At 53.8% G+C, this 26,054-nt stretch overlaps 1 protein-coding gene across 1 annotated transcript; it reads left to right on the top strand.

Annotated features, from left to right (window-relative positions):
* Positions 1-6,066: 6,066 nt before the first annotated feature.
* On the top strand, positions 6,067-24,601 carry LOC133355033 (receptor expression-enhancing protein 5-like; the record flags this gene model as incomplete). The annotated part of the gene is made up of 4 exons (XM_061572290.1): positions 6,067-6,569; positions 14,832-14,970; positions 18,540-18,708; positions 22,774-24,601. Coding segments are annotated over 4 exons (864 nt in total), but the record flags the coding sequence as incomplete, so codon positions are not given.
* Between the last annotated feature and the right edge of the window lie 1,453 nt (positions 24,602-26,054).

Raw genomic sequence — 26,054 nt, forward strand, 5'->3', positions numbered from 1 at the left:
GGACAATAGTCTGTGTCCATACATTTTTTTTCAGTTTTTTCAGTTTTATTTATTAGGTATAGCCCTGTGAGCCATTCGGCTCTTGAATCTGGTGCAACCGCAACAAACAAAAAATAAAAACATGAACAAGAAAACATCTTAAAGTGACTATGCGCAAACAGAAATATCCAGGAAGAAAAAAGCTAAATCTTACAGAAAAAGCACCGTACACCAACGCTGTGTGCAAAAATCCCAGTGGGATGCAAGTCGAACAACAACAACCACGAGACAACTTGGATTAAGGCCATCAGTCTAACTCTGTACTACAACAAACAAACATGGCCAAACCAAAAAAGTTTTCCAAATCACCAAAATAAAGCCATAAAAGCAATGTAACAGTGATCATAGGAACTGTGACCGAAATTTCACAATAAACGACATAAACAACATGTACCACCCAAACCCTGTAACCGTAGCTGGCAATAAGTAACGGCAAAGCAGTTAAGTGGCGCACAGAATTGTGCACAGTTGCGTATACAGCACACGACTTCCCTGAAGGCATTCACCTTCAGCGAGCGCGATGCCAATCGCACCACGCGGTTCGAGTTCGACCCTCGATCGATGGCTGCGCCATCACCGCACACGCGTCGAATAAAAAGCAAGGGACAAGTCCTTACTCACTAACAACTCCTTACTTATTAACAACTCATATCATTTTTCATTGCTGAAGGGGTTGCCCCTCTACCTGAAAATCCTGGCTCCGCCATTGACTACACACATAACGCACTTGACATTTCCAGTATCGCTGCCATAGTCTAAATGCCACTTGTTTGGCAGTATGTTTTTAGCATGTTTTATCCCGTCGCGCACGTTGTACATTATTTAATTCGAGAAATCGTGGCATTTAAGGAAACGCGCGCCGCTTAAAGAACGACGATCCAGGCCGCCGGGTCAGGACGCGTCACGTGCCGGATGGGACGATGTCCCGAGGTCAAGAATAGTGGCAGAGTGGCGGCGACAGAACGGGACGCGTCCGAGGGAGCGTCCACCGGGGAGATGGAGCGACGAAATCGGCCCGTGCCCCGGCGCCCGGGTGGAATGTCGCACGGCAGATTTGCACGAGAGAGAGATGGCCGGCGGCCTGCCGAGCTCATCGTCCAGCAGCGGGCAGACCGTGGCCGACGGTGATGGGCCATTTCTGAGCCGCAGACGCGCGCTTACGCACGCACGTACGTACGTACGCGCGCACGTTCACGATACTCGTGGCAGTGCAGTCTTTTCTCCCGTGACGTGTTGTTTTCACGACGCGGATTTGATATAACGCGATGAATGTGATGGAGGTCGCGGATGCGATTTGGATTTGACGTGATCGAGCGAACGGAACTCCGTCGCCCGAGGTAGGATTAAGCGGTCGTTCGGCTGCCTCGACGTAGCGTTACACGTGGCGGGATTCTGGCGGATGCTTCTAGACGCTACCCCCACGCGCCTCGGACTTTGTCCGGCCTGCGTGCGTGTCTCACGAGTTAGCGCGCACTGTGCGCCGCCTCCTGTGTTATCTATCGTTTATTATAACGCGAATTATATATCAATCACGCGGTGTTCTTGAGGAACGCAACTACCGCCGCGTTACATGAGAACGGGAATGTACCGGGGATTTGAATTTGTGGGTCGCTGGCAGGGGTTGGCTATTTTTACGTCCGAGGTTGCTTGAGACACGCGTGACACGGCTTGTCGGGCAACATTGCTCGGGTAGCAGCGATGGTGAAATTTCACCGTCGGTAAAACGACACCGCCGGGGAGAAGAATTTCGCAAGCTGGTCACTTCGTTGTGCCCACGACGATTTGCTGAGCGTGCTTCTCGTCAGATCTCTTGAAGCGAAGCGGTTTTTTGAGCCTGGGATAATACTAAGAGTGGGCCACCGCCATGCCTACCAGGTGCTATAGGCTGTTGCAGGGCCAGTGCGGTAAAAATCCTCCGTGGCACCCGCGTGCAATTTTTACGCCCCCACGTCTTATGCCGACTGCCTTTTGCCGATGTGATTGCAAGCATGCGCCCACTCGACGCTTCTCCGCACAGTTTTTGGGGTTTTGTATTCCGCTTCGTTCTGTCTGACGCATCGTCAGATGGAGAGGAAAACGAACCCACACGCACGAGACAAGGTGGTGTGCAGGGCATTCTTTCAAGTGTGTTTTACAGTAAATGTCCTGCCAAGGCCGCTTTAAACTATTTTATTTTGAAATTTATATTTTTACTTGGTAAGGCCCACTGAGCTATTGATCTCTTTTTCAGAAGCTACCTGGTCATAGCATGATTGCTGAACAAAGTGCCTCATCACCCGGAAATTTGTGACAACCAAATTAGTCCGAACGCGTGATGTTGATTCTAAATGTAGAGGGGAAAAACTGGAGGGACCGGAGAAAATACCACGCGACCACTGGGAGACCGAGGCACGCAAACTCCAAATATACAGCAGGCATCGTAAGGGTCGGGATCGAGCCCACGACCTCCTGTGTACCACGCGAGGTAGTTAACATCTCCTAGCCACCGTGATGATGATGAGAGAGAGAGAGACACCCAAATTCTAAATATACAGCAGCAGGCGTCAGGGTCTGGATCGAGCCCACGGCCCCCTGTATACCAGGCGAGGTAGTTAACATCTCGCCACTGTGGCGCCCTAAGACGTTGTGACCTTGCGGAATGAAAGTCTGCCGGCAACACGGGATTAGTCAGTGGGTTCACAGTAGGGGGGTGGGGGGGATTGGGTTGGCTGGGGTCTCACGCTTATCCCTGATCCGTGTTGAGCCACCTCATCATGCCCGCGAGAAAAGCCGGCCCACCCTCACGGTGTCCGCAGCTGAGTTTTTTCGAGATGTGCGAGCATCCGCTGGCATTGGCAAGAGACCACTTCGGCTCTTTGGTTCGTGGGCCAGAGCCGATGTTGGATCGCCCAAGGCAACAACGCTTCCATCGAGCGCCGATTTGAACAAGGCCCGCGAGTACGAATCGCCCCATAGCCCGCTCGCCTCGGGCGGTTATCGCACGTGGTTTTCGCGGTCATTTGCCACGCAGGGAAATTGGGAACAACCCACGCTATTTCGCATGACAAGTGAAATATCAGGTCTGTGTTTTTTGGACTTTTAAGGGTCAGAGTGCTGGTTTCAGCCACCTGTTAATTAAACGTGATTCCCAAGTGTGCAGTGGTGAGGTAGCGGACACAGTCCAGCCTCCAATGTGTCTGTCGTTTCACTTGGTGGTGTCTGACGTTCCGCTCCACGTGCTGGGAGCTTCTTCAGGAAATGCAGCGCGATTGCAACAAAGCTACCCGACGGCAAGGAGAGAGAGGGGGAAGTGTGAGTCTTCGGTCTGACGGGGTGCACAGCAGATCCCGCTAGGTTTGAGCTTCCACGAAGCTCAGGGTGCACCCTGAAGCGCATCCACTGCGCAGACCAGGGCAGTCGATGCGGGGACACCCTGATGCACAAATGTAACATTGCAGACAAACTCCCCAGTAGCGGTGTGCGACTGTGGTCATCCAGGAGAAGTTGGTACAGCGTACAACGACGCCCGATCCACAAATGTGAAGGAGACATCGCGGGCGATTAGGCAGTCCGCTGCTCCCGATGCGCTTGTTGTCTGGCTTGACCACCTGGATTGTGAAGTTGTAGTTTGTCGTACGAAAGGAGGCACAGCGTCCGTCACTAAGCTGCCATGCACCCCCGCTTCAAAATGATCTGACCCACGACCGCCACGAGGTACAGTCGGCTGTTTTCTCTTTTTGTCAAAAGAGAAAAAATTCCTGCAGGTTCAGGGGGGGCTCCCCCCCCCCCCCACCCAAAGCTCCCCCCGCCGACACTGCCGGGGGCTGGCTCGCGTGTAAGCGGCAACGCCGCACGTTCAGACCGCGTGCCACCCACTGTCCCCGCGCGGGTAAATGTTTAATTTTTGTCGTCGTTGCCGCCGGGTTCAAAGGTCTCCCTCGCGATGGGTGTCGTTGCCACGACCGCTCGCCCCACGACCCCACGGCTACGTTTGACAAAAGTCTCGTGACACCCATCGCGTTCGACCGAGCCCATGCTATTTATATTTGTATTTTTATAACAACACCAACAACACCAACAACAAAAACATTGGCAATAATAATGGTGATGATGATGTCGTTTGTTTTGGACGCCTCGCTGGCCTTTCGGGGTTATCATTCGCGAGGATCCCGCTGTGGGATTTTTTTTGTCTCTTTTTGTAAAAGTGTGCGACGAGACCGGAGTGTCCAGAGAAAACCCTAAGAATCGAAAGGTGGTGGTGGTGGAGGGGGGGTGTTGGAGGGGGGGTGGTGGAGGGGGGGTGATGGGTGGGTTGGAGTGGGTACCCGCTGTGAACTTTGACCTCTAGACTTCAGTCGCTAACAGCGCCCAGCATCCGTGACGAGCAATATCAGAGCCAGTCTTGCCCTCCTCTCCCTCCTCTCCCTCCTCTCCCTCCTCTCCCTCCTCTCCCGCCTCATTGGTCGGCACGCATCGACCTGCACGGTGAAGTTTGGCCAAGAAATCCCAAGTGGCCGACATGTTGTGGGGAGGCCTCTTCATCCATTGGTGGATTGACATTGGGCAGAATAGATTTTAACCGCCAAAAAGTCCACAACACGATGGCTTCGTGAACCCGCTCGCGCATGCCACCGCCACCTCCTGGCCAAAACCTTTGCTCGGCATCCCACGCGGGCGGGTTCGGGAGCTTCGCGGATCTCTGCGCGACCCGCCAACCCTGGCCTCCGAAAGCCGCCGCATCTCGAGATAGCGGCCGCTTGCACGACGAGTGGCGGCCACTTCCTCCGAACCCCCCTTCCCCTTCGTGTCGCCGTAGCCCGCGGTTACGCCGTCCCTTTAAAAAATCTTTAATCTCCACGAGCCCGCTGGCCACGTGAGCTGTTCAGCGTGAAGCAACGCGGGTTATGCAAGCGGGTTGTGCGTCCTTCCGCCCCCCTCTCCCCATAACCCACCAACCCACAGCCCTTACAATAAAGGGCTGCGTTAAGCCTGCTTGCTGCTGCTGGTCAGGAAGATCGGTTTGCACTGTACTGGTTTTGCCGAATCAGCAGTCTGGTTTTGCCGAAATCTGCAGTCTGCGCCGCAGCGGCGGTGGTCTTTGGGGTGTGGATTCGCACGCGCAAGTTAACAGTGCTCGGTGGTTCTCAGATGTGGACTCGCGCGGCGCTTCTGAGCCTCGCACAGAGAGCCCGTGGACTTGCGTAGATTCTGCGACGGCCGTACACCCACCTCCACCAATTAGTAATGTGTGTCACGTGCAAGGTTCGCTACTACTCTAGCATACCGCTTGTGTGTGAGAGCAAAGCCACGGTAGGAGATGTTAACTACCTCGCCTGGTGTACAGGAGGTCGTCGGTTCGATCCCGACCCTGACGATGCCTGCTGCATATTTGGAGTTTGCGTCTCTCTCTCATCATCATCACAGTGGCTAGGAGATGTTAACTACCTCGCCTGGTATACAGGAGGTCGTCGGTTTGATCCCGACCCTGACAATGCCTGCTGCATATTTGGAGTTTGCGTCTCTCTCTCATCATCATCACAGTGGCTAGGAGATGTTAACTACCTCACCTGGTATGCAGGAGGTTGTCTGTTTGATCCCGACCCTGATGCCTGTTGTGTATTTGAAGTTTGCGTCTATCTCTCTCCCCGTGGTCATGTGGATTTTTCTCCGGGTCCTCCGGTTTTTCCCCCTCCACATTTAGAAACATGCATTAAGAGTATTTGGCTACTATGAATGTCCACGTGATAAGCGACTTCGTTGAGCTATCATTTGTGGCCAGGTCGCTTATGAAAAAGAGCGATATAGCTCGGTAGGCCTTACCTGGTAAAATAAAAAGTAGTCTTTAGTTTAATGTTGAGGGTCGGGATCTCACGTTCACACCATGTGGTTGTCATACCCCCTCCTCGCATGCACTAGTGCATCTTGAGGCTGAGAGAATCGCCTCCAAACGAAAGTGATTGCAGACCAACCAAGACATTCAATCGCGATACGCCCTGGGCAACATACACCGGGCACAAGAATACAGGAAGCGTTAATTAACAATGTTCCTTTTCGGGTTCCAGGAAGTCTGAATGTTCTGACTTCCCAGATCTCGTCCTGACGACGCTTGTCACGGTGCCAAGTGATTTGTCACGTGTCCCAACTGCTGCTAGGCCTGGCTGTGAGAATTCTCCCTCGACTCCATCGGCTGAGCGGGCCGGAACGACCACCATCGCCGCGTTGTTAAACGTTCGCACGCCACGCGGGGCAGTTTCATTCGCTTGGCCGTGTCAGGTGGTGGAGGGTTTGGCGAGAGAGAGACGAGCAAACTTCACATATGCAGGTGTCAGGGTCCGGATCGAACCCACGACCTCCTGCACACTCCACCCTTCTCACCCTACCACTCAGGAAACCTCCGCTGCTCGTGGTGGTGGTGGTGGCTGCGTTTCTAACCACCGCCGTGCGTGTCTCTCCACAGGCTTCGCTGCCGTCATCGCGATGTACCTCGCCGTCGGCTACGGAGCGTCGCTGCTGTGCAACCTCGTGGGCTTCTGCTACCCCGCCTACCGCTCGTGAGTCTGCACGGCCGCACACAGCGCCGCCCACAGCACCGCCCACAGCGCCGCACGCAGCGCCACCCACAGCGCCACCCACAGCGCCACCCACAGCGCCGCCCACAGCGCCACCCGCAGCGCCACCCACAGCGCCGCACGCAGCGCCACCCACAGCGCCACCCACAGCGCCACCCACAGCGCCACCCACAGCGCCGCCCACAGCGCCGCCCACAGCGCCACCCGCAGCGCCACCCACAGCGCCACCCACAGCGCCGCCCACAGCGCCACCCACAGAGCCACCCACAGCGCCACCCACAGCGCCACCCACAGCGCCGCACGCAGCGCCACCCACAGCGCCGCCCACAGCGCCACCCACAGCGCCGCACGCAGCGCCACCCACAGCGCCACCCACAGCGCCACCCACAGCGCCACCCACAGCGCCGCACGCAACGCCACCCACAGCGCCACCCACAGCGCCACCCACAGCGCCACCCACAGCGCCACCCACAGCGCCGCCCGCAGCGCCGCCCACAGCGCCACCCACAGCGCCACCCACAGCGCCACCCACAGCGCCACCCACAGAGCCACATGCAGCGCCACCCACAGCGCCACCCACAGCGCCACCCACAGCGCCACCCACAGCGCCACCCACAGAGCCACACGCAGCGCCACCCGCAGCGCCACTCACAGCGCCACCCGCAGCGCCACCCACAGAGCCACACGCAGCGCCACCCACAGCGCCACCCACAGCGCCACCCGCAGCGCCACCCGCAGCGCCACCCGCAGCGCCACCCACAGCGCCACCCACAGCGCCACCCACAGCGCCACCCACAGCGCCGTCGTGGGGCCGCGATCAGTCCGCGCGCAGTAGGGGGGGGGGGGGGGCGCTCTCCGTAGTGTGCAACAAACGCGCACGCAAGGCGCGGACGCTTAGTCTGTTTAACGCGTAGGCTTTCGCACTCACTGTGGCATTCACCTGATGATGCTGGTTGTAATCACCAGTCAAACATGGTGCTCACGTTCAAAATTACACTAAACTTTTTTTTTACTTTACCAGGTAAGGCCCACTGAGCTATACAGCTCGTTTTTTTCAGACGCAATCTGGCCACAAATGATAGCTCCATGAAATGGATCATCTTCATGGGGAGAGAGACACGCAATCGCCAAATATACAGGCGTCAGGGTCCGGATCGAACCCTCGACTTCCTGCCACCGTGGGTTTGCTCTCCAACACACAAGCCCAGTGTGCTAAGGTGCTAACTAATTAGCACCTGTTGTTCACAAAACAAGCTAATTGGCGGAGGTGTGTGTACGACACATCGCTGCCAACTCGTACGGTTTACCCCGTGTTCTTGTACAGCGAAGTAGAATTTTCAGGTCCATACGGCATACAGCCGTTTCAATACGGGCACAAAAGAAAATAATGTCTGTTTGTGTTTCTCCCTTGTGATGGGACTTTGTGGGATGAACGTTGGGATTTATAAGGGCACGGGATGACCGATACGGTCTGAATTGGTCTGTAATCAGGCAGGGCACTGATAAGGGCTTGACAGTGATGACGACACATTTATATTCACACGACCTATGCCAAAACAACTCCTACCGTGAACACAGATTCTGCCACTCACGAGATTTGCATCAAGTTGCGCGTGTACAAGTGTAATATCCATAATACTCATAATACATGTCGCGTCAATATACAAATGTATCGTTAAACCCGCCACCACCCGACGCAGCCAACTAGTAAAGGTTTGTCAAGTAAACAGAACGTGGCCAATTCGTTACTAGTACAGCACTAGTGTGTAGTGTGTAGTGTAGTGTGTAGTGTAGTGTATAGTAGTGTATAGTGTACTAGTACAGCACGCCGGTGTGTTGGAGAGCCAAGCCACAACATTTACAATCTGAGCACGACGTTTCGCCAACAATTACAACCGGAATGATCAGGCGACAGCCAGAATTGTGGAGAAATCCTCCTGTCTCGTTCCTTAAATAGAGGGGTAGGTGTGACGGCGTCACTTGTGAGCCCTTCTTGAGCAAAGTCGGGACGAGGTGGGGGGGATTATTGAATGCGTACAAATGACAACAACTATTTATTATGGATGATATCGGCCGTCGTGAAAGCCTACACGTTAAACAAACTTCACATTTTCACATTTCGTGAAGAGTCGCGCGCACAGAGGCCGCGGTGGTCGCGAGCGGACGCGCAGCTGGGGACGAGACGGGCGGTGCGGGCGCCAGCGCTCATGGGGTGGGAATGAATGAATACAACAACAAAACATAGAACGTGATGACGCGTCCTTTTGAAGAGGAAGTTTGCGTCTTCGTACGGGGGAGCTGGTGGGGTAGGCGGGTCGGTGACAATCCGTTGAATCGCAGGGAGCTGAACATTTCGTCCAATGTTCATGCGGGGGGGGGGTGTTGAATCTCTTCTGCATGGAGTGAATCATTGTTTAAGTCTCGCGGAGTGCTGCTTATTTTTGTCGGCTACAATGAATTCGTGGTTTTTGGCCGGAGATTTGATTTTGGCAGTGTTCTAAACAGCGAGACATGAAGGCACTGAAACTATGCGCACTTTTAACTCGAAATTGAAAACGCATTTCTGTAGAACTGCTTTTTGTGTTTAGTTTGTTGTCCTTCCCCTGCACCTCCGATTAGCACAGTCGGCTACGTACGGTGCGAAAGAAGTTTAACATATATACACTACACTATACACTACACTATACACTAAACTATACACTACGATACACACTACACTGTACACTACTATACACTACACACCACTACACTGAAGTTAAAACTCATTTATTTAGAGCCTGATTTTTGTGTTTAGTTTGTGGTCTTTTGCCCCCCCCCCCCGCGCACCTCCGATCAGCCACGGTTGGCTAACAACGTGCGGCGCGGGAACACGTTCAACGCACGCACGTGCATGCCACGCACGCACGTGCATGCCACGCACGCACGTGCATGCCATGCCACGCACGTGCATGCCACGCACGCACGTGCATGCCACGCACGCACGTGCATGCCACGCACGCACGTGCATGCCACGCACGCACGTGCATGCCATGCCACGCATGTGCATGCCACGCATGCACGTGCATGCCACGCACGCACGTGCATGCCACGCATGTGCATGCCATGCACGTGGGTGGCATGCACGTGCGATGTTTACACACCACACCAGGTATGCATTTGAGGCTGAGTCGACCTAGGGGGGAGGTCCAGGACTGCTTGCGATAATGGTTTCACCGGTGGTGGCCGTGAGCGGGAATCCAACTGGTTGCCAGGTTGGTAGCGTGGCGCGCCAACCGCCACACGTCGGCAGATTCAAGTCTGCGTCGTCGTCGTCGTCGTCGTCGTCGTCATCACGATCCCGTGGGGCAGACTGCCCGTAGGTGTGCCCACCGCACACACTCACACACTCAGTCGTTCCCTTCCCACTCGTCACACCGACCACCGATTGCCGCTGCTCATTCCAATTGAATTTCCAGCCCATTGTCAATCCGCTGTTGGTCGAAGGCCGCCCCCTCCTACCTGCCCCCCCCCCCCCCCGGCAACGGCGTCGTGTCGCGCGTCGCGTTGTTTGTTGTCCACAACTTGGGCACGCTGAGCCCCGGTGCGGGTTTGGTGGAGGCGGCGGGACGCGGGAACGCGAGTGTCGCTCGTCATCACCGTTGCTGGCGACGGCCGGGTATAATTCGCACGCGCCAATTTGCGCGGTCACGTGCACAGTTCTTCCCCGGAGCGACGGAACACCCTCATTACGGAGGCAGCACTCCCCCACGCCTGGACAAGTTTGCCGACGACGGAGGGGGCTTTCGCTGCCGGAAGCAACGTGGCCTGGTTCACTACCGCGAGATCCTGACCGCGTCCGTCCCGGTGCTCGCCGAGCCGCATTGGCCTCCTGTTTGCCAAGAACGAATGTTGTTGTCATGGGGTTGCGCTCGCTACGCACGCCAGGAGGGTGCCACAAAAGAACCCGCGACTCATCTCGTCAAGGAGGCGTAGACCTTCACGCAAACTCCGGTCGTCCCCCGCAGCAACGGCCTTTGGCTAACCATCGAACAAATGCGCGGCGCTTTCAGTTGGCGCTTTTGCGGCCGTCTGGAATGCTCTTCTTTCCGATATTACGAAGCCACTGCAGCGATGCAATCATCTAGATGGACAAACTCATTTCTTTGCGACTGCTGTTTGCGTTTAGTTTTCTTGTCCTTCCCCCGCACATCCGATGAACACGGTTGGCAACGTACGGCGTGAAAGAAGTTCGGCATACTTGAATGTGGCATTCTAAAAAATAATTTCCGCGTGCGAGGATCTGCAGGGCTGGACAATGCACGTGGCGGCAGTGCCCCCCGCGGGTTCTTTGATACGCCGTGCATCTCTCGCAAGAATACAAAGAAAACGTTTTGTACGCTAAGAGAGAGCCCGCAGGGCTTTATCAGGGAGCCAATAGGCGTCTTATTCGAGAGGGCCAGGGATATATTGGGTTTGCACACACGCTACCAACCACTCCTGCCACACCATAACCACAGCGGCGCGGTTAACCCTGACGCTTTCACACACACTACCAACCATCCCTGCCACACCATAACAGTGGCACGGTTAACCCTGACGCTTTCACACACGCTACCAACCATCCCTGCCACATCATAACAGCGGCACGGTTAACCGTCATGCTTCCACACACACTACCAACCACCCCTGCCAAATCATAGCCACAGCGGCACGGTTAACCCTGACGCTTTCACACACGCTACCAACCATCCCTGCCACATCATAACAGCGGCACGGTTAACCATCACACTTTCACACACGCTACCAACCATCCCTGCCAAACCATAGCCACAGCGGCATGGTTAACCCTCACGCTTTTACACACGCGGAGGACCCGGAGAAAAATACACGCAACCATGGGGAGAGAGACATGCAAACTTAAAATAGACAACAGGCGTCAGGGTAAGGATCAAACCCACAACCTCCTCCGTACCAGGCGAGGTGGTTAACATCTTGCCACTGCCCCACCCCAGTTTCTCTCTGTATGAAGGTGTTGTTGGCTGATTGATGAGTACTTACCCGTGGGAGGTAACCGGAGCGCCCGGCAAAAACCCAGGCGTGCGAGGGAGAAACACTCTATCCCCATACAGGGATTCCGCTACTTACGAATGAGTTAGGTTCCAGAGGTCTGTTCTTAAGTCGATTTGTTCGTAAGTGCAACTTTACTTCTGTCGATTCCAAACGTGTTGTACGGCGTGTACACTAAACACGGGGAATGGCTTTAAACGTTGTATAACCTCCTGTAGATGTAGATGCCACTGGTTCTTCACGTTCTGCAGATGTAGATGCCGCTGGTTCTTCACATTCTGCAGATGTAGATGCCACTGGTTCTTCACGTTCTGCAGATGTAGATGCCACTGGTTCTTCACGTTCTGCAGATGTAGATGCCACTTGTTCTTCACGTTCTGTAGATGTAGATGCCATTAGTACTTCACGTTCTGTAGATGTAGATGCCACTGGTTCTTCACGTTCTGTAGATGCCACTGGTTCTTCATGTTCTACAGATGTAGATGCCACTGGTTCTTCGCGTTCTGTAGATATAGATGCCACTGGTTCTTCATGTTCTACAGATGTAGATGCCACTGGTTCTTCACGTTTTGCAGATGTAGATGCCACTGGTTCTTCACGTTTTGCAGATGTAGATGCCACTGGTGCTTCACGTTCTGCAGATGTAGATGCCACTGGTTCTTCACGTTCTGTAGATGTAGATGCCACTGGTTCTTCACGTTCTGTAGATGTAGATGCCACTGGTTCTTCACGTTCTGTAGATGTAGATGCCACTGGTTATTCACGTTTTACAGATGTAGATGCCACTGGTTCTTCACGTTCTGTAGATGTAGATGCCACTGGCTCTTCACGTTTTGCTGATGTAGATGCCACTGGTTCTTCACGTTCTGTAGATGTAGATGCCACTGGCTCTTCACGTTCTGCTGATGTAGATGCCACTGGTTCTTCACGTTATGTAGATGTAGATGCCACTGGTTCTTCACGTTCTGTAGATGTAGATGCCACTGGCTCTTCACGTTCTGCTGATGTAGATGCCACTGGTTCTTCACGTTCTGTAGATGTAGATGCCACTGGCTCTTCACGTTCTGCTGATGTAGATGCCACTGGTTCTTCACGTTCTGCAGATGTAGATGTCACTGGTTCTTCACGTTCTGTAGATGTAGATGCCACTGGCTCTTCACGTTCTGCTGATGTAGATGCCACTGGTTCTTCACGTTCTGTAGATGTAGATGCCACTGGCTCTTCACGTTCTGCTGATGTAGATGCCACTGGTTCTTCACGTTCTGTAGATGTAGATGCCACTGGTTCTTCACGTTCTGTAGATGTAGATGCCGCTGGTTCTTCACGTTCTGCAGATGTAGATGCCACTGGTTCTTCACGTTCTGTAGATGTAGATGCCGCTGGTTCTTCACGTTCTGCAGACGTAGATGCCACTGGCTCTTCACGTTCTGCAGACGTAGATGCCACTGGCTCTTCACGTTCTGCAGATGTAAATGCAGCTGGTTCTTCACGTTCTGCAGATGTAGATGCCACTGGCTCTTCACGTTCTGTAGATGTAGATGCCACTGGCTCTTCACGTTCTGCAGATGTAGATGCCACTGGTTCTTCACGTTCTGCAGATGTAGATGCCACTGGCTCTTCATGTTCTGTAGATGTAGATGCCACTGGTTCTTCACGTTCTGCAGATGTAGATGCCACTGGGTCTTCACGTTCTGCAGATGTAGATGCCACTGGTTCTTCACGTTCTGCAAATGTAGATGCCACTGGTTCTTCACGTTTTGCAGATGTAGATGTCACTGGTTCTTCACGTTCTGCAGATGTAGATGCCACTGGTTCTTCACGTTCTGCAGATGTAGATGCCACTGGTTCTTCACGTTCTGCAGATGTAGATGCCACTGGTTCTTCACGTTCTGCAGATGTAGATGCCACTGGCTCTTCACGTTCTGCAGATGTAGATGCTACTGGTTCTTCACGTTCTGCAGATGTAGATGCCACTGATTTATCACGTTCTGCAGATGTAGATGCCACTGATTCTTCACGTTCTGCAGGTGTAGATGCCACTGGTTCTTCACGTTCTGCAGATGCAGATGCCACTGGCTCTTCACGTTCTGCAGATGTAGATGCCACTGGTTCTTCACGTTCTGCAGATGTAGATGCCACTGGTTCTTCACGTTCTGCAGATGTAGATGCCACTGGTTCTTCACGTTCTGCAGATGTAGATGCCACTGGTTCTTCACGTTCTGCAGATGTAGATGCCACTGGCTCTTCACGTTCTGCAGATGTAGATGCTACTGGTTCTTCACGTTCTGCAGATGTAGATGCCACTGGTTCTTCACGTTCTGCAGATGTAGATGCCACTGGCTCTTCACGTTCTGCAGATGTAGATGTCACTGGTTCTTCACGTTCTGCAAATGTAGATGCCACTGGCTCTTCACGTTCTGCAGATGTAGATGCTACTGGTTCTTCACGTTCTGCAGATGTAGATGCCACTGATTCTTCACGTTCTGCAGGTGTAGATGCCACTGATTCTTCACGTTCTGCAGGTGTAGATGCCACTGGTTCTTCACGTTCTGCAAATGTAGATGCCACTGGCTCTTCACGTTCTGCAGATGTAGATGCTACTGGCTCTTCACGTTCTGCAGATGTAGATGCCACTGGTTCTTCACGTTCTGCAGATGTAGATGCCACTGGTTCTTCACGTTCTGCAGATGTAGATGCCACTGGTTCTTCACGTTCTGCAGATGTAGATGCCACTGGCTCTTCACGTTCTGCAGATGTAGATGCTACTGGTTCTTCACGTTCTGCAGATGTAGATGCCACTGGCTCTTCACGTTCTGCAGATGTAGATGCCACCACCACCATCTATTGCGCAGTGGTTGAACTTGCGACTCTCGGTCCGAATGTTCGTAAGTCGAGGAGTCTCTGGGGAGCCGTGGGACACGTGGAGTTGGTGCTGTGGCGCCTCCTCCTGCGGCGTCTAGCAAAATTCACACGGGGGTAATGATGTTACCCCGTCCGGGGGGGGGGGGGGGGGTTATGATGATGTTACCCCATGCGTTTGTGTGTGGGGGGCGGGGTGGGTAACGAGGACGTGACCCCGTGCGTGTGTGGAGGGGGTGGGTCGTGACGAGGATGTGACCCCGTGCGTGACCCCGTGCGTGACCCCGTGCGTGACCCCGTGCGTGACCCCGTGCGTGACCCCGTGCGTGGCTCCCGCAGGATCGCGGCGATCGAGAGCTCCAGCAAGGAGGACGACACCAAGTGGCTCACCTACTGGGTGGTCTACGGACTCTTCTGCGTCGGGGAGTTCTTCTCCGACCTCGTCCTCTACTGGTTCCCCTTCTACTACTTCTTCAAGGTGACGTGGCGGATTTTGTCGCCGCCAAACGGCGCCCGTGGCATGCGCCGTCACGACCTGCGCCCATTGACCTGCGCTCCTTGACCTACGCTGCCTTGATCTGCGCCCTTGACCTTTGCCATCTTGACCTGCGCCCTTGACCATCACTGTCTCGACCTGCACCACCTTGACCTGCTCCACCTTGACCTGCACCACCTTGACCTGCTCCACCTTGACCTGCTCCGCCTTAACCTGCTCCGCCTTAACCTGCTCCGCCTTGACCTGCTCCACCTTGACCTGCTCCACCTTGACCTGCTCCGCCTTAACCTGCTCCGCCTTGACCTGCTCCACCTTGACCTGCTCCGCCTTGACCTGCTCCGCCTTGACCTGCTCCGCCTTGACCTGCTCCGCCTTGACCTGCTCCGCCTTGACCTGCTCCGCCTTGACCTGCTCTGCCTTGACCTGCTCCGCCTTGACCTGCTCCACCTTGATCTGCTCCGCCTTGACCTGCTCCGCCTTGACCTGCTCCGCCTTGACCTGCTCCGCCTTGACCTGCACCGCCTTGACCTGCTCCGCCTTGACCTGCTCCGCCTTGATCTGCTCCGCCTTGACCTGCTCCGCCTTGATCTGCTCCGCCTTGACCTGCTCCGCCTTGACCTGCTCCGCCTTGACCTGCTCCGCCTTGACCTGCTCCACCTTGATCTGCTCCGCCTTGACCTGCTCCGCCTTGACCTGCTCCGCCTTGACCTGCACCGCCTTGACCTGCTCCGCCTTGACCTGCACCGCCTTGACCTGCACCGCCTTGACCTGCTCCGCCTTGACCTGCTCCGCCTTGACCTGCTCCGCCTTGACCTGCTCCGCCTTGACCTGCACCGCCTTGACCTGCTCCGCCTTGACCTGCTCCGCCTTGACCTGCTCCGCCTTGACCTGCTCCGCCTTGACCTGCACCACATTGACCTGCTGCTCCACCTTGACCTGCTCCGCCTTGACCTGCACCGCCTTGACCTGCTCCGCCTTGACCTGCTCCGCCTTGACCTGCTCCGCCTTGACCTGCACCGCCTTGACCTGCTCCGCCTTGACCTGCTCCGCCTTGACCTGCACCGCCTTGACCTGCTCCGCCTTGACCTGCACCACATTGACCTGCTGCTCCACCTTGACCTGCTCCACCTTGACCTGCTCCACCTTGACCTGCTGCTCCACCTTGACCTGCTCCACCTTGAACTTCACCACCTTGACCTGCTCCACCTTGAACTGCTCCACCTTGACCTGCGCCGTTCCGACCGCCGTGCCTGGAGGTTGCACCGGCTGGCCCAGAACGCGACCCTCACGCTTGTTCGCCCCGTACAACATCAACAACAGTAACAACAACAACAACAATAATAATGGTAGGGAGTAGCAGTGCCGACTGGGGGGGGGGGGGGCACGTTGTGGTCGCGAGCGCTTGACTAGGGGGGCCCTCTGAGCGGAGGACTCTGGCGAGGTGCCGTGACCCCGGCGACCTCCCTTGATTCCAGCCCACGGCGAGCGACTTCTGCACTCGGCTTGGGCCCCCCCCCGCCAGCCGCCCCCAGTTTGTCTGCAGCGGTGGTTCTTCACCTGGGGGGTGGGGTGGGGGAGGAAGAATCTTTGGGTGCTGACGGACACGTGGGGAGACTCAATGCAGCAACGGAGAGCATGAATAAGCCACGAAGGGTGCACACTGCAGCAGTGGTTCTTCTTCTTCTTAGCTTGGGGGTGCACGCCCCCCCCCCCCCCCACTGGGGGTGCGAGATGCCCTCTCTGGGGCGTGGCGAGACACGGCCAGATTTGTTTATCATATAAGGTCAATCATCGCAAACGCAACTTAAGCACCGGCACGTTAAGTAACAACTTACTTTGTTTCGTCGAACCCGACCTGTTTATTGATATTGTACTTTTTTTTATTTTAATATCGAGAACCAAAAGGGGGGGGGGTGCAAGGCTACAGTGAAGTTTAAGGACCGCTGGTCTACGCGCTCGCAAATCTCACGCGCTCGCACACACACGACGATGAAGATCCCCCGTGTGGCCTACGGACACTGTTGGGGCAAGTGCTGTTTGCGAGCGCCGATTTTAAGGCCGGGAGGGCGGGCGAAGAGGCGTCTAAGGAATCGAACTCGGGTCACCGGTTTCGTAGCGCAGCGCAGTGTACAGTAGAACCCGCTCTTGACGGCGGCAATTCGTTCCTCGACTGCCCGTGAAGTGATTTGGTCGTTAAGCGAGTTTAGGAAGGGCAGATTAACGGCGTCATTCGTTCCGATGGCGTCGCATGTGAACAATGCCCCAGCGATCGTGAATGGACGTCGCTGATTGGCCGAGGCCTGGTCAGACCACTTTGGAGCCCGCCGATTGGCCGAAATTGGTGGTCGCCCGTGGTTAACGGGGGAATGGTCTGTTAGCGAACCACATTGGGTTCTATGGAGGCACTACACTACATTATACACTACACTACTATACACTACACTACTATACACTACGCTATACACTACACTATACACTACACTATACACTACACTATACACTACACTATACACTACACTACACACTACATTATACATGACACTATATACCACTTCTATACACTACACATGGGGCTCTATGGAGGCTAGTTGTTAAGCAATTAATCGTTAACAGGGATGGTCGTTAAGAGGGGTTCTTCTGTACTAAACACGACGCTTACCGCCCCCCATGCGTTCACTTACACACCTATGTGTGTAAGTGAACGCACCTATGTGTGTAAGTGAACGCACCTATGTGTGTAAGTGAACGCACCTATGTGTGTAAGTGAACGCACCCATGTGTGTAAGTGAACGCACCCATGTGTGTAAGTGAACGCACCCATGTGTGTAAGTGAACGCACCCATGTGTGTAAGTGAACGCACCCATGTGTGTAAGTGAACGCACCTATGTGTGTAAGTGAACGCACCCACGTGTGTAAGTGAACGCACCTACGTGTGTAAGTGAACGCACCTACGTGTGTAAGTGAACGCACCTATGTGTGTAAGTGAACGCACCTATGTGTGTAAGTGAACACACCCACGTGTGTAAGTGAACGCTGCGCTACGAACCCGGCAATGCAAGTTCGATTCCTGCTCACAGCCAACACCAGTGACGATAATCTGAACCCGTCCTGGGCCTCCCGTAGGCCCACTCGGCCTAAAATGAGTGCTATACGTAAACATCACCACTGGGGAGACAAAGGCGGCCGGGCGTGGTGTTTCCCACCCACCCCTCGCGTGCCGTGCCGGCCTTCATAGGCCCTGGTGAACAGCACTTCCCCGACAGTCGGGTAAGGCTTCACTGGGCGGGTCTTTGTGTCCGTGCTCGCGTACGCACACACTCCGCACACCCGTGTGTGTGTCTGTGTAGAAACATCGCCACTGGGTGGGGGGGGGGGGAGACAAAGACGGACGGGCGTGGCTCTGGTGACCCACCCACCCCACCTCATGGGCCACTGTGCCGGCCTTCGTCGGTGCTGCTCGCTTAACAGCGCTTGCCCCAGCGGTCTGTCAAAACACACACGGGAGGCGGCGGGGGTGGTGGATGGTGACCTTTGTCTTTGCGTGCTGCAGTGTGCCTTCCTCGTGTGGTGCATGGCGCCCGTGTCGTGGAACGGCTCCACCGTCATCTACCAGCGCATCATCCTGCCCTGGTTCCATGCCCACGCGGCACAGGTCGACCGCGTGATGGAAGACCTGGGCGGGCGGGCGCGCGAGGCGGCCGACGCTGCCACGTCACGAGGTGAGGGAGGTGGGGGGGGGTAGTGGGGGGGGGTAGTGGGGGGGGGGGTAGTGGGGGGGAGGGGGTAGTGGGGGGGAGGGGGTGGAGGGGGTAGTGGGGGGGGAGGGGGTAGTGGGGGGGGAGGGGGTAGTGGGGTGGAGGGGGTAGTGGGGTGGAGGGGGTAGTGGGGGGGAGGGGGTGGAGGGGGTAGTGGGGTGGAGGGGGTAGTGGGGTGGAGGGGGTAGTGGGGGGGAGGGGGTAGTGGGGGGGAGGGGGTAGTGGGGGGGAGGGGGTAGTGGGGGGGAGGGGGTAGTGGGGGGGAGGGGGAAGTGGGGGGGGAGGGGGAAGTGGGGCGGGAGGGGGTAGTGGGGGGGAGGGGGTAGTGGGTGGGAGGGGGTAGTGGGGGGGAGGGGGTAGTGGGGGGGAGGGGCGTACAGAATTGTGATGAAATGTGGCAGTGTGTACCTGGGTCTGTCATGTGACCTCCTGCCGGCAGCGAGCCTTCGACACTTCACGTGATAGCCTCGGAGTGCACCTAGGCTGGCACGAGCGCCGTGGTGACGTCACTGCCACTCGTGCATGTCTGTTGAACTTCTTTCTCACCGTACGTAGCCAACTGTGCGAACAGGAGGGTGCCGGCTGAAGTGTGTGTGTGTGTGTGCAAGTTGCGTGTGTATGTAAATTTGTGTGTGCAAGTTGCGTGTGTATGTAAATTTGTGTGTGCAAGTTGCGTGTGTATGTAAATTTGTGTGTGCAAGTTGCGTGTGTATGTAAATTTGTGTGTGCAAGTTGCATGTGTATGTAAATTTGTGTGTGCAAGTTGCGTGTGTATGTAAATTTGTGTGTGCAAGTTGCGTGTGTATGTAAATTTGTGTGTGCAAGTTGCGTGTGTATGTAAATTTGTGTGTGCAAGTTGCGTGTGTATGTAAATTTGTGTGTGCAAGTTGCGTGTGTATGTAAATTTGTGTGTGCAAGTTGCGTGTGTATGTAAATTTGTGTGTGCAAGTTGCGTGTGTATGTAAATTTGTGTGTGCAAGTTGCGTGTGTATGTAAATTTGTGTGTGCAAGTTGCGTGTGTATGTAAATTTGTGTGTGCAAGTTGCGTGTCTATGTAAATGTGTGTGTGCAAGTTGCGTGTCTATGTAAATGTGTGTGTGCAAGTTGCGTGTCTATGTAAATGTGTGTGTGCAAGTTGCGTGTGTATGTAAATTTGTGTGTGCAAGTTGCGTGTCTATGTAAATGTGTGTGTGCAAGTTGCGTGTGTATGTAAATTTGTGTGTGCAAGTTGCGTGTGTATGTAAATTTGTGTGTGCAAGTTGCGTGTGTATGTAAATTTGTGTGTGCAAGTTGCGTGTGTATGTAAATTTGTGTGTGCAAGTTGCGTGTGTATGTAAATTTGTGTGTGCAAGTTGCGTGTCTATGTAAATTTGTGTGTGCAAGTTGCGTGTGTATGTAAATTTGTGTGTGCAAGTTGCGTGTGTATGTAAATTTGTGTGTGCAAGTTGCGTGTGTATGTAAATTTGTGTGTGCAAGTTGCGTGTGTATGTAAATTTGTGTGTGCAAGTTGCGTGTGTATGTAAATTTGTGTGTGCAAGTTGCGTGTGTATGTAAATGTGTGTGTGCAAGTTGCGTGTGTATGTAAATGTGTGTGTGCAAGTTGCGTGTCTATGTAAATGTGTGTGTGCAAGTTGCGTGTGTATGTAAATTTGTGTGTGCAAGTTGCGTGTGTATGTAAATTTGTGTGTGCAAGTTGCGTGTGTATGTAAATGTGTGTGTGCAAGTTGCGTGTCTATGTAAATTTGTGTGTGCAAGTTGCGTGTGTATGTAAATGTGTGTGTGCAAGTTGCGTGTGTATGTAAATTTGTGTGTGCAAGTTGCGTGTGTATGTAAATGTGTGTGTGCAAGTTGCGTGTGTATGTAAATTTGTGTGTGCAAGTTGCGTGTGTATGTAAATTTGTGTGTGCAAGTTGCGTGTGTATGTAAATTTGTGTGTGCAAGTTGCGTGTCTATGTAAATTTGTGTGTGCAAGTTGCGTGTCTATGTAAATTTGTGTGTGCAAGTTGCGTGTCTATGTAAATTTGTGTGTGCAAGTTGCGTGTCTATGTAAATTTGTGTGTGCAAGTTGCGTGTGTATGTAAATTTGTGTGTGCAAGTTGCGTGTGTATGTAAATTTGTGTGTGCAAGTTGCGTGTGTATGTAAATTTGTGTGTGCAAGTTGCGTGTGTATGTAAATTTGTGTGTGCAAGTTGCGTGTGTATGTAAATTTGTGTGTGCAAGTTGCGTGTGTATGTAAATTTGTGTGTGCAAGTTGCGTGTGTATGTAAATTTGTGTGTGCAAGTTGCGTGTGTATGTAAATTTGTGTGTGCAAGTTGCGTGTGTATGTAAATTTGTGTGTGTAAGTTGCGTGTGTATGTAAATTTGTGTGTGTAAGTGTGACATGGGCATGGTGCTGGTCACCCACCCCTTCGTGTGCTGTGCCGGCCTTAATCGGTTCTCCCGAACAGCACTTGCCCCAACAGCCTGTTAAAGGCTATACGAGGGATCTTTGCATTTGTCTTTGCCCCCTGTGAAGGTGAGAGCATGTGTTTGAGTGTCTGTGTATGTGTGAGCGTGAGAGCGTGCGTCTGCGAGTGTGTTATTTGCAGTCCCGTGACCTCAAGTCAGCAGCGAACCTTTGACACCTAAGTGCACCGAGCCTGGCACAAGCTATGGTGTGACATTCACAGCCACGTGGTGGTGATTGGCGGCGCCTGTTGTTGTTGTGGCAGTAAACATTTGCCTGCTATTACAACGGCACTGCTACGGTTCTGCCACTGCGTACCGCCCATGATGCTTCCCTGCCAATCAGCAATTAATCAGCAACTAAACTGTTTAAACATTTTTTAATTGTACCAGGTAATCTTATCTGGCGCTCTCGTTCCGAAGTGGACTGGCCACAAGCGATGGCCCGATCACAGTGGCGTATCGTCATCGTGTGGACATTTATAACAGAAGCCAAATACTCTTCAGTGCACGTTGATTCTAAATGTGTAGGGAAAAACCAGAGGACCCGGAGAAAAATCCACACGACCACAGGGAGAGACACGCAAACTCCAAATATACAGCAGCAGGCGTCAGGGTCGGGATCGAACCCACGACCTCCTGTATACCAGGCCGAGGTAGTTAACATCTCGAATATAAAAAAAAAATGTTCGCCGATTTGCCATCTGGACTTGTGCTACAGCGCCATGTGTATACACACGGCGTCTACCCGCACTCGCATCCCAGAAGTCTCTGCGGGGGCAGCTGGCGTAGCAGTTATTTCCTGGAGAGAGGCAGGGGGCAGGGAGTCCAGCGGCATGGAGCTGCACTAAAACTAAACTGATTTTTTTATTTTAACCAAGTAAGGCCCCGCTGAGCTCTTTTTCAGAGGCGACCTGGCTGCCACAATTTTATATCTCAAGGAAGTGGCTTATCATCATCATCACCATCACGTGCAAATTGATAGCAGCCAAATGGTCTCTAAACGCGTGATGTTTATTCTAAATGTGGAGGGAAAAACCGGAGGACCTGGAGAAAAATTCCACGCGACCACGGGGAGAGAGACACGGAAACGCCAAAAATATACAGCAGCAGGTGTCAGGGTCTGGATAGAACCCACGACCGCCTGCATACTAGGCGAGGTAATTAACATCTCACCACGGTGGCAGAAGAGAGTTCTGGACCACTACGAACTTGATCCGGCATCCAGAATCGGAACCTTTATTGAGACTGCAGGAGGAATCCGATGAGCTATGAAGCTCTTCACAGATGTCCCGTGGGGGGCGGGTCGTCGAGCCGCTGCAGGCATCCTCGCCGCACTCCGTGTAAGGGGGATGGTGTCGACCCGCCAACACCGCCGCGTTTATAATCTTAGCGCCGCACTCAGGCACCGTCCCGCACGCAGCGCCCACGTGGTCAAGGTTCAGTGTCATCCAAAGCGTGGCCCATGTGGCTCGCACCCCAGGTTTACAGACGCGTCCGTTGTTGTTGTTGTTGTTGTTATTCTTCTGCACCTTGCCCCTCACCCACCCCCTCCCCCCCACCTCCTCGTCCGTCACCCACAGCCGTTGGCCTCGCGACAGCGGCCTTGGGCTCCAAGGACAAGAAAAGTTCGTGACTGCGACAGCGCTCGGCGCCGCCGCCGCCACGGAGCTGACCGACGCTGCGGGCGAATCGACCTCTCTTCCGCGGCCGCTGAATCCGGCTCGTGGTGGGGGGCGGTGGGGGGTGGTGGGGGTGTGTGTGGGGGGTGGGGAGCCGGGGAGTCCATGCGGGGGTCGGGGGTCAGGGGTTAATTATTTTTTTGCCACTCCATGCCACGTCGTCGGGTCGTGCCGCCCGGCCGCGTGGGGGCGGCACGGCTCGGTTTGCGGCCAGCGCGAATCGGCGAGTTTCGGCGTTCACCGACCGGCGGTTTTGGCTTTTGAGAGGGAGCAAGGGGTGAAGTGGCGAGTTGGGAAGTTTTTCCCCGCCCGGTGTTTCAGGTCTGCCACGGGTCCACGCTGCATTTCTTTACATCTCTCTTTCTCTTGCCCTCCATGTCTCTCCGTATCCATCTCTCTCTCTCTCTCGAGATGGATAGGGAGAGAGCAACAGAGGTGGGGGGGTGTTTGTTGCGTTGTTTTTCAAGTTTGCCAGCATTTTCGCCCCCCCCCACCTTCTCCGCGTAACGAAATCCAGTCTCTCCCAAGGGCTGCGACGTCCTTCCGTCTGTTCGCGTTCATCAACGAATTCCCTCCGTCCCTGGCGATGCATTCTCACCGCGAAGTCCGTGTCGCTTCGTTTCTGGAACGACGGCTTCATTATCGCGGTCTTCTCCGTTCAAATACAGGTTGAGGTGCACCATGCTGCACGCACAGTATGCAGTGTGCAGCATGTGCAGTGTGCAGCATGCTGCACGCACACGATGCAGCATGCTGCATGCGCAGTATGCAGCGGCGAGCCGAATCGAGAAGCGTAACCGCATGTGTGCCCGCGCTGGTACGCGTGTGCGTGTGTGTGTGTGCGTGCGTGCGTGCATGTGTGTGTGTGTGTGCGTGTGTGCACGTGCGCATGTGCGTGTGTGTGCGTGTGTGTGTGCATGTGTGCGCATGTGTGTGTGTACGCGTGTTTGTGAACGGTTGCGCAGTGTTTTGCACGCTGCACCGTGAACCTGGCGAGCCGAGTTCCATGCCAACACGAGTGTTCGGTTATCGGAACTTGTCCCGGCCCTCCTCCAGGTCGGATCGGCCTTAAATGAGTGGCAGCTCTGTGGTGTGTAGACATCGGCACTTGGGGGAGAGCAAAGGTGGCCGAGCACAGGCACCGGCCACACCACTCCTCTTTCGCGCACCCTGCCGGCCTGTATAGGCGCTCACTCGCAGCACTTGCCCTTACAGTCTGTTGAGGCTACACGGGGGATCTTCGTCTTTGTTCCTCATGGCGTAGAGAGATCCGATTCGGCATCAGGTGTGTGCGGTGCGTCACCACGTAGTGCGTAATGGAACGGCGAAGATTTGTAAAACGTGGGAGAAGGCGGATCGCGAGGCGTTCGATTGTGTTAAACTCTGGCTGCAAATGTTCTTGCCCGGCCAGGAAAACCATCTCCATGGCCAGCTCTGAATGCGCTACTGTGGCCATGGGGTGATTGCCGTGTGTCGGAGTGGTTCAACTGCCCTACCGTTTAATCTCTTTGAATATAAACAGAGGCGCGGTTGTGGAAGTTATCCTGCGTTTCTCACCCCCGCCCCCCCCTCCTCCCATTCACGAACGAAGGATTGTGGCGCTCTCCGTTCCCAACACTTTGCCAGGCACCTGCGGATGACCGTCGCTTGCCTGGGGCGTAATTTAAAAGTCGACGGGGATTAGTTTATAATTTATCGTTGAATAAAAGTTGATCCAATAAAAACAAAACACCGCGTGTACGTTGTCGGTTCATTACGTTTGAGAAGGTTTCGCGTTTTATTCCGTCCTGGAGAAGTGGTCCTCGACCAAGGCTGTGATTGTATAATATTTATTGGGGGGGGGGGGCACATCCCACCCCCCCCCCCGCTAATATTAAAATATGCTCAATGTCCCCCCCAATATATTGCGATAAAATAGATTGCTGTTTATATGATTGTGGTTATGGTTGTACTTCATTAATCCCTAATTTCTGCCATTACATACAATGAAACAAGAAAAGGTAAAACAGAAAAACCAGCAATGTAATACACTACACTATTAGACATTATTGTAATAAGTATAACCCGTAAAAACAAAGTTTTTCACTATAAATCCTTTATATGCGTGGCGGCTAGAGTCCTCTCGTCCTCTGGCTTGAGATGGCTGCCACCTATGGGTCAGATGATTGTTTTCCCTAAACAGTGTAACATTTTGGGAATTTTTTTTCACGAACATTAATTGTCTCGCACAACGAGTCTGTGTGGAAAATGTCAGCTCGACTGGATCACGGGAAGTGGGTTAAAAAACGACCGAAAGATTTGCACGGTCGTAAGCAAGCAAGCACGTAAGCAAGCAAGCACGCAAGCACGCAAGCAAGCACGCGAACTTAATATAAAGGATTTAAAATTATATTCGCCTGTGGAGGACGCGGGGATCGATCTCGCGACCTTTGGCATGGGAAGCGAGGGCGCTACTAACTGCGCTACTCCGCCACGGCCTGTGGAGGGGTTACGCTCTGGGCTCTTACACTGACGTTCAGCCAAAGCCATGAATGCGTTCTATTTGAATATATGTAAAATATTTTTTTTTGCCTAAAAAGTGTAACATTTTGGGAATTTTTTTTCACGAACAATAATTGTCTGGCACAACGCGTCTGTGTGGAAAATGTCAGCTCGATTGGATCACGGGAAGTGGGTTAAAAAACGACCGAAAGATTTGCACGGTCCTAAGCAAGCAAGCAAGCACGCAAGCACACTTAATATAAAGGATTTAAAAAGGATTTAAAAAGCAAAAAAAGTCCATCCCATGTGCTAGTGAATTTTTTTCATATTTTAGGCAGGAAATTCGTTTTCAAGTTTAGATTTCTTTTTCTGGGGGGGGGGGGACCCCAGACCCCAGACCCCCTGGAAGATTTGGTCCCCCCCAAATGTTGACTCCATGGCTACGTCCTTGTCCTCGACCACGTTGTGGCCCACTGCCGAGTGGACCCATGACCCCCTGCCCGACCCCCAACATGGGTTTCGAGAATTAAATTTACGAATGAATGACCGTCGATCTTTTAACCAATTGTCCCATTTTGTGAGGTCTATATCCCGGCTAGCTAAGTGACTGCAAGCGGAGGAAAATACTAATCAACGGAGGCACCGCACGCGTGGTGCTCTTAGTCCGAGCCCGCTGGTTACTCTTGGAAACCAACATTGTT

This window comes from Lethenteron reissneri, chromosome 50, assembly GCF_015708825.2.
Source record: "Lethenteron reissneri isolate LAM-NWPU_2019-01 chromosome 50, ASM1570882v1, whole genome shotgun sequence".
Lineage (NCBI taxonomy): Eukaryota > Metazoa > Chordata > Hyperoartia > Petromyzontiformes > Petromyzontidae > Lethenteron > Lethenteron reissneri.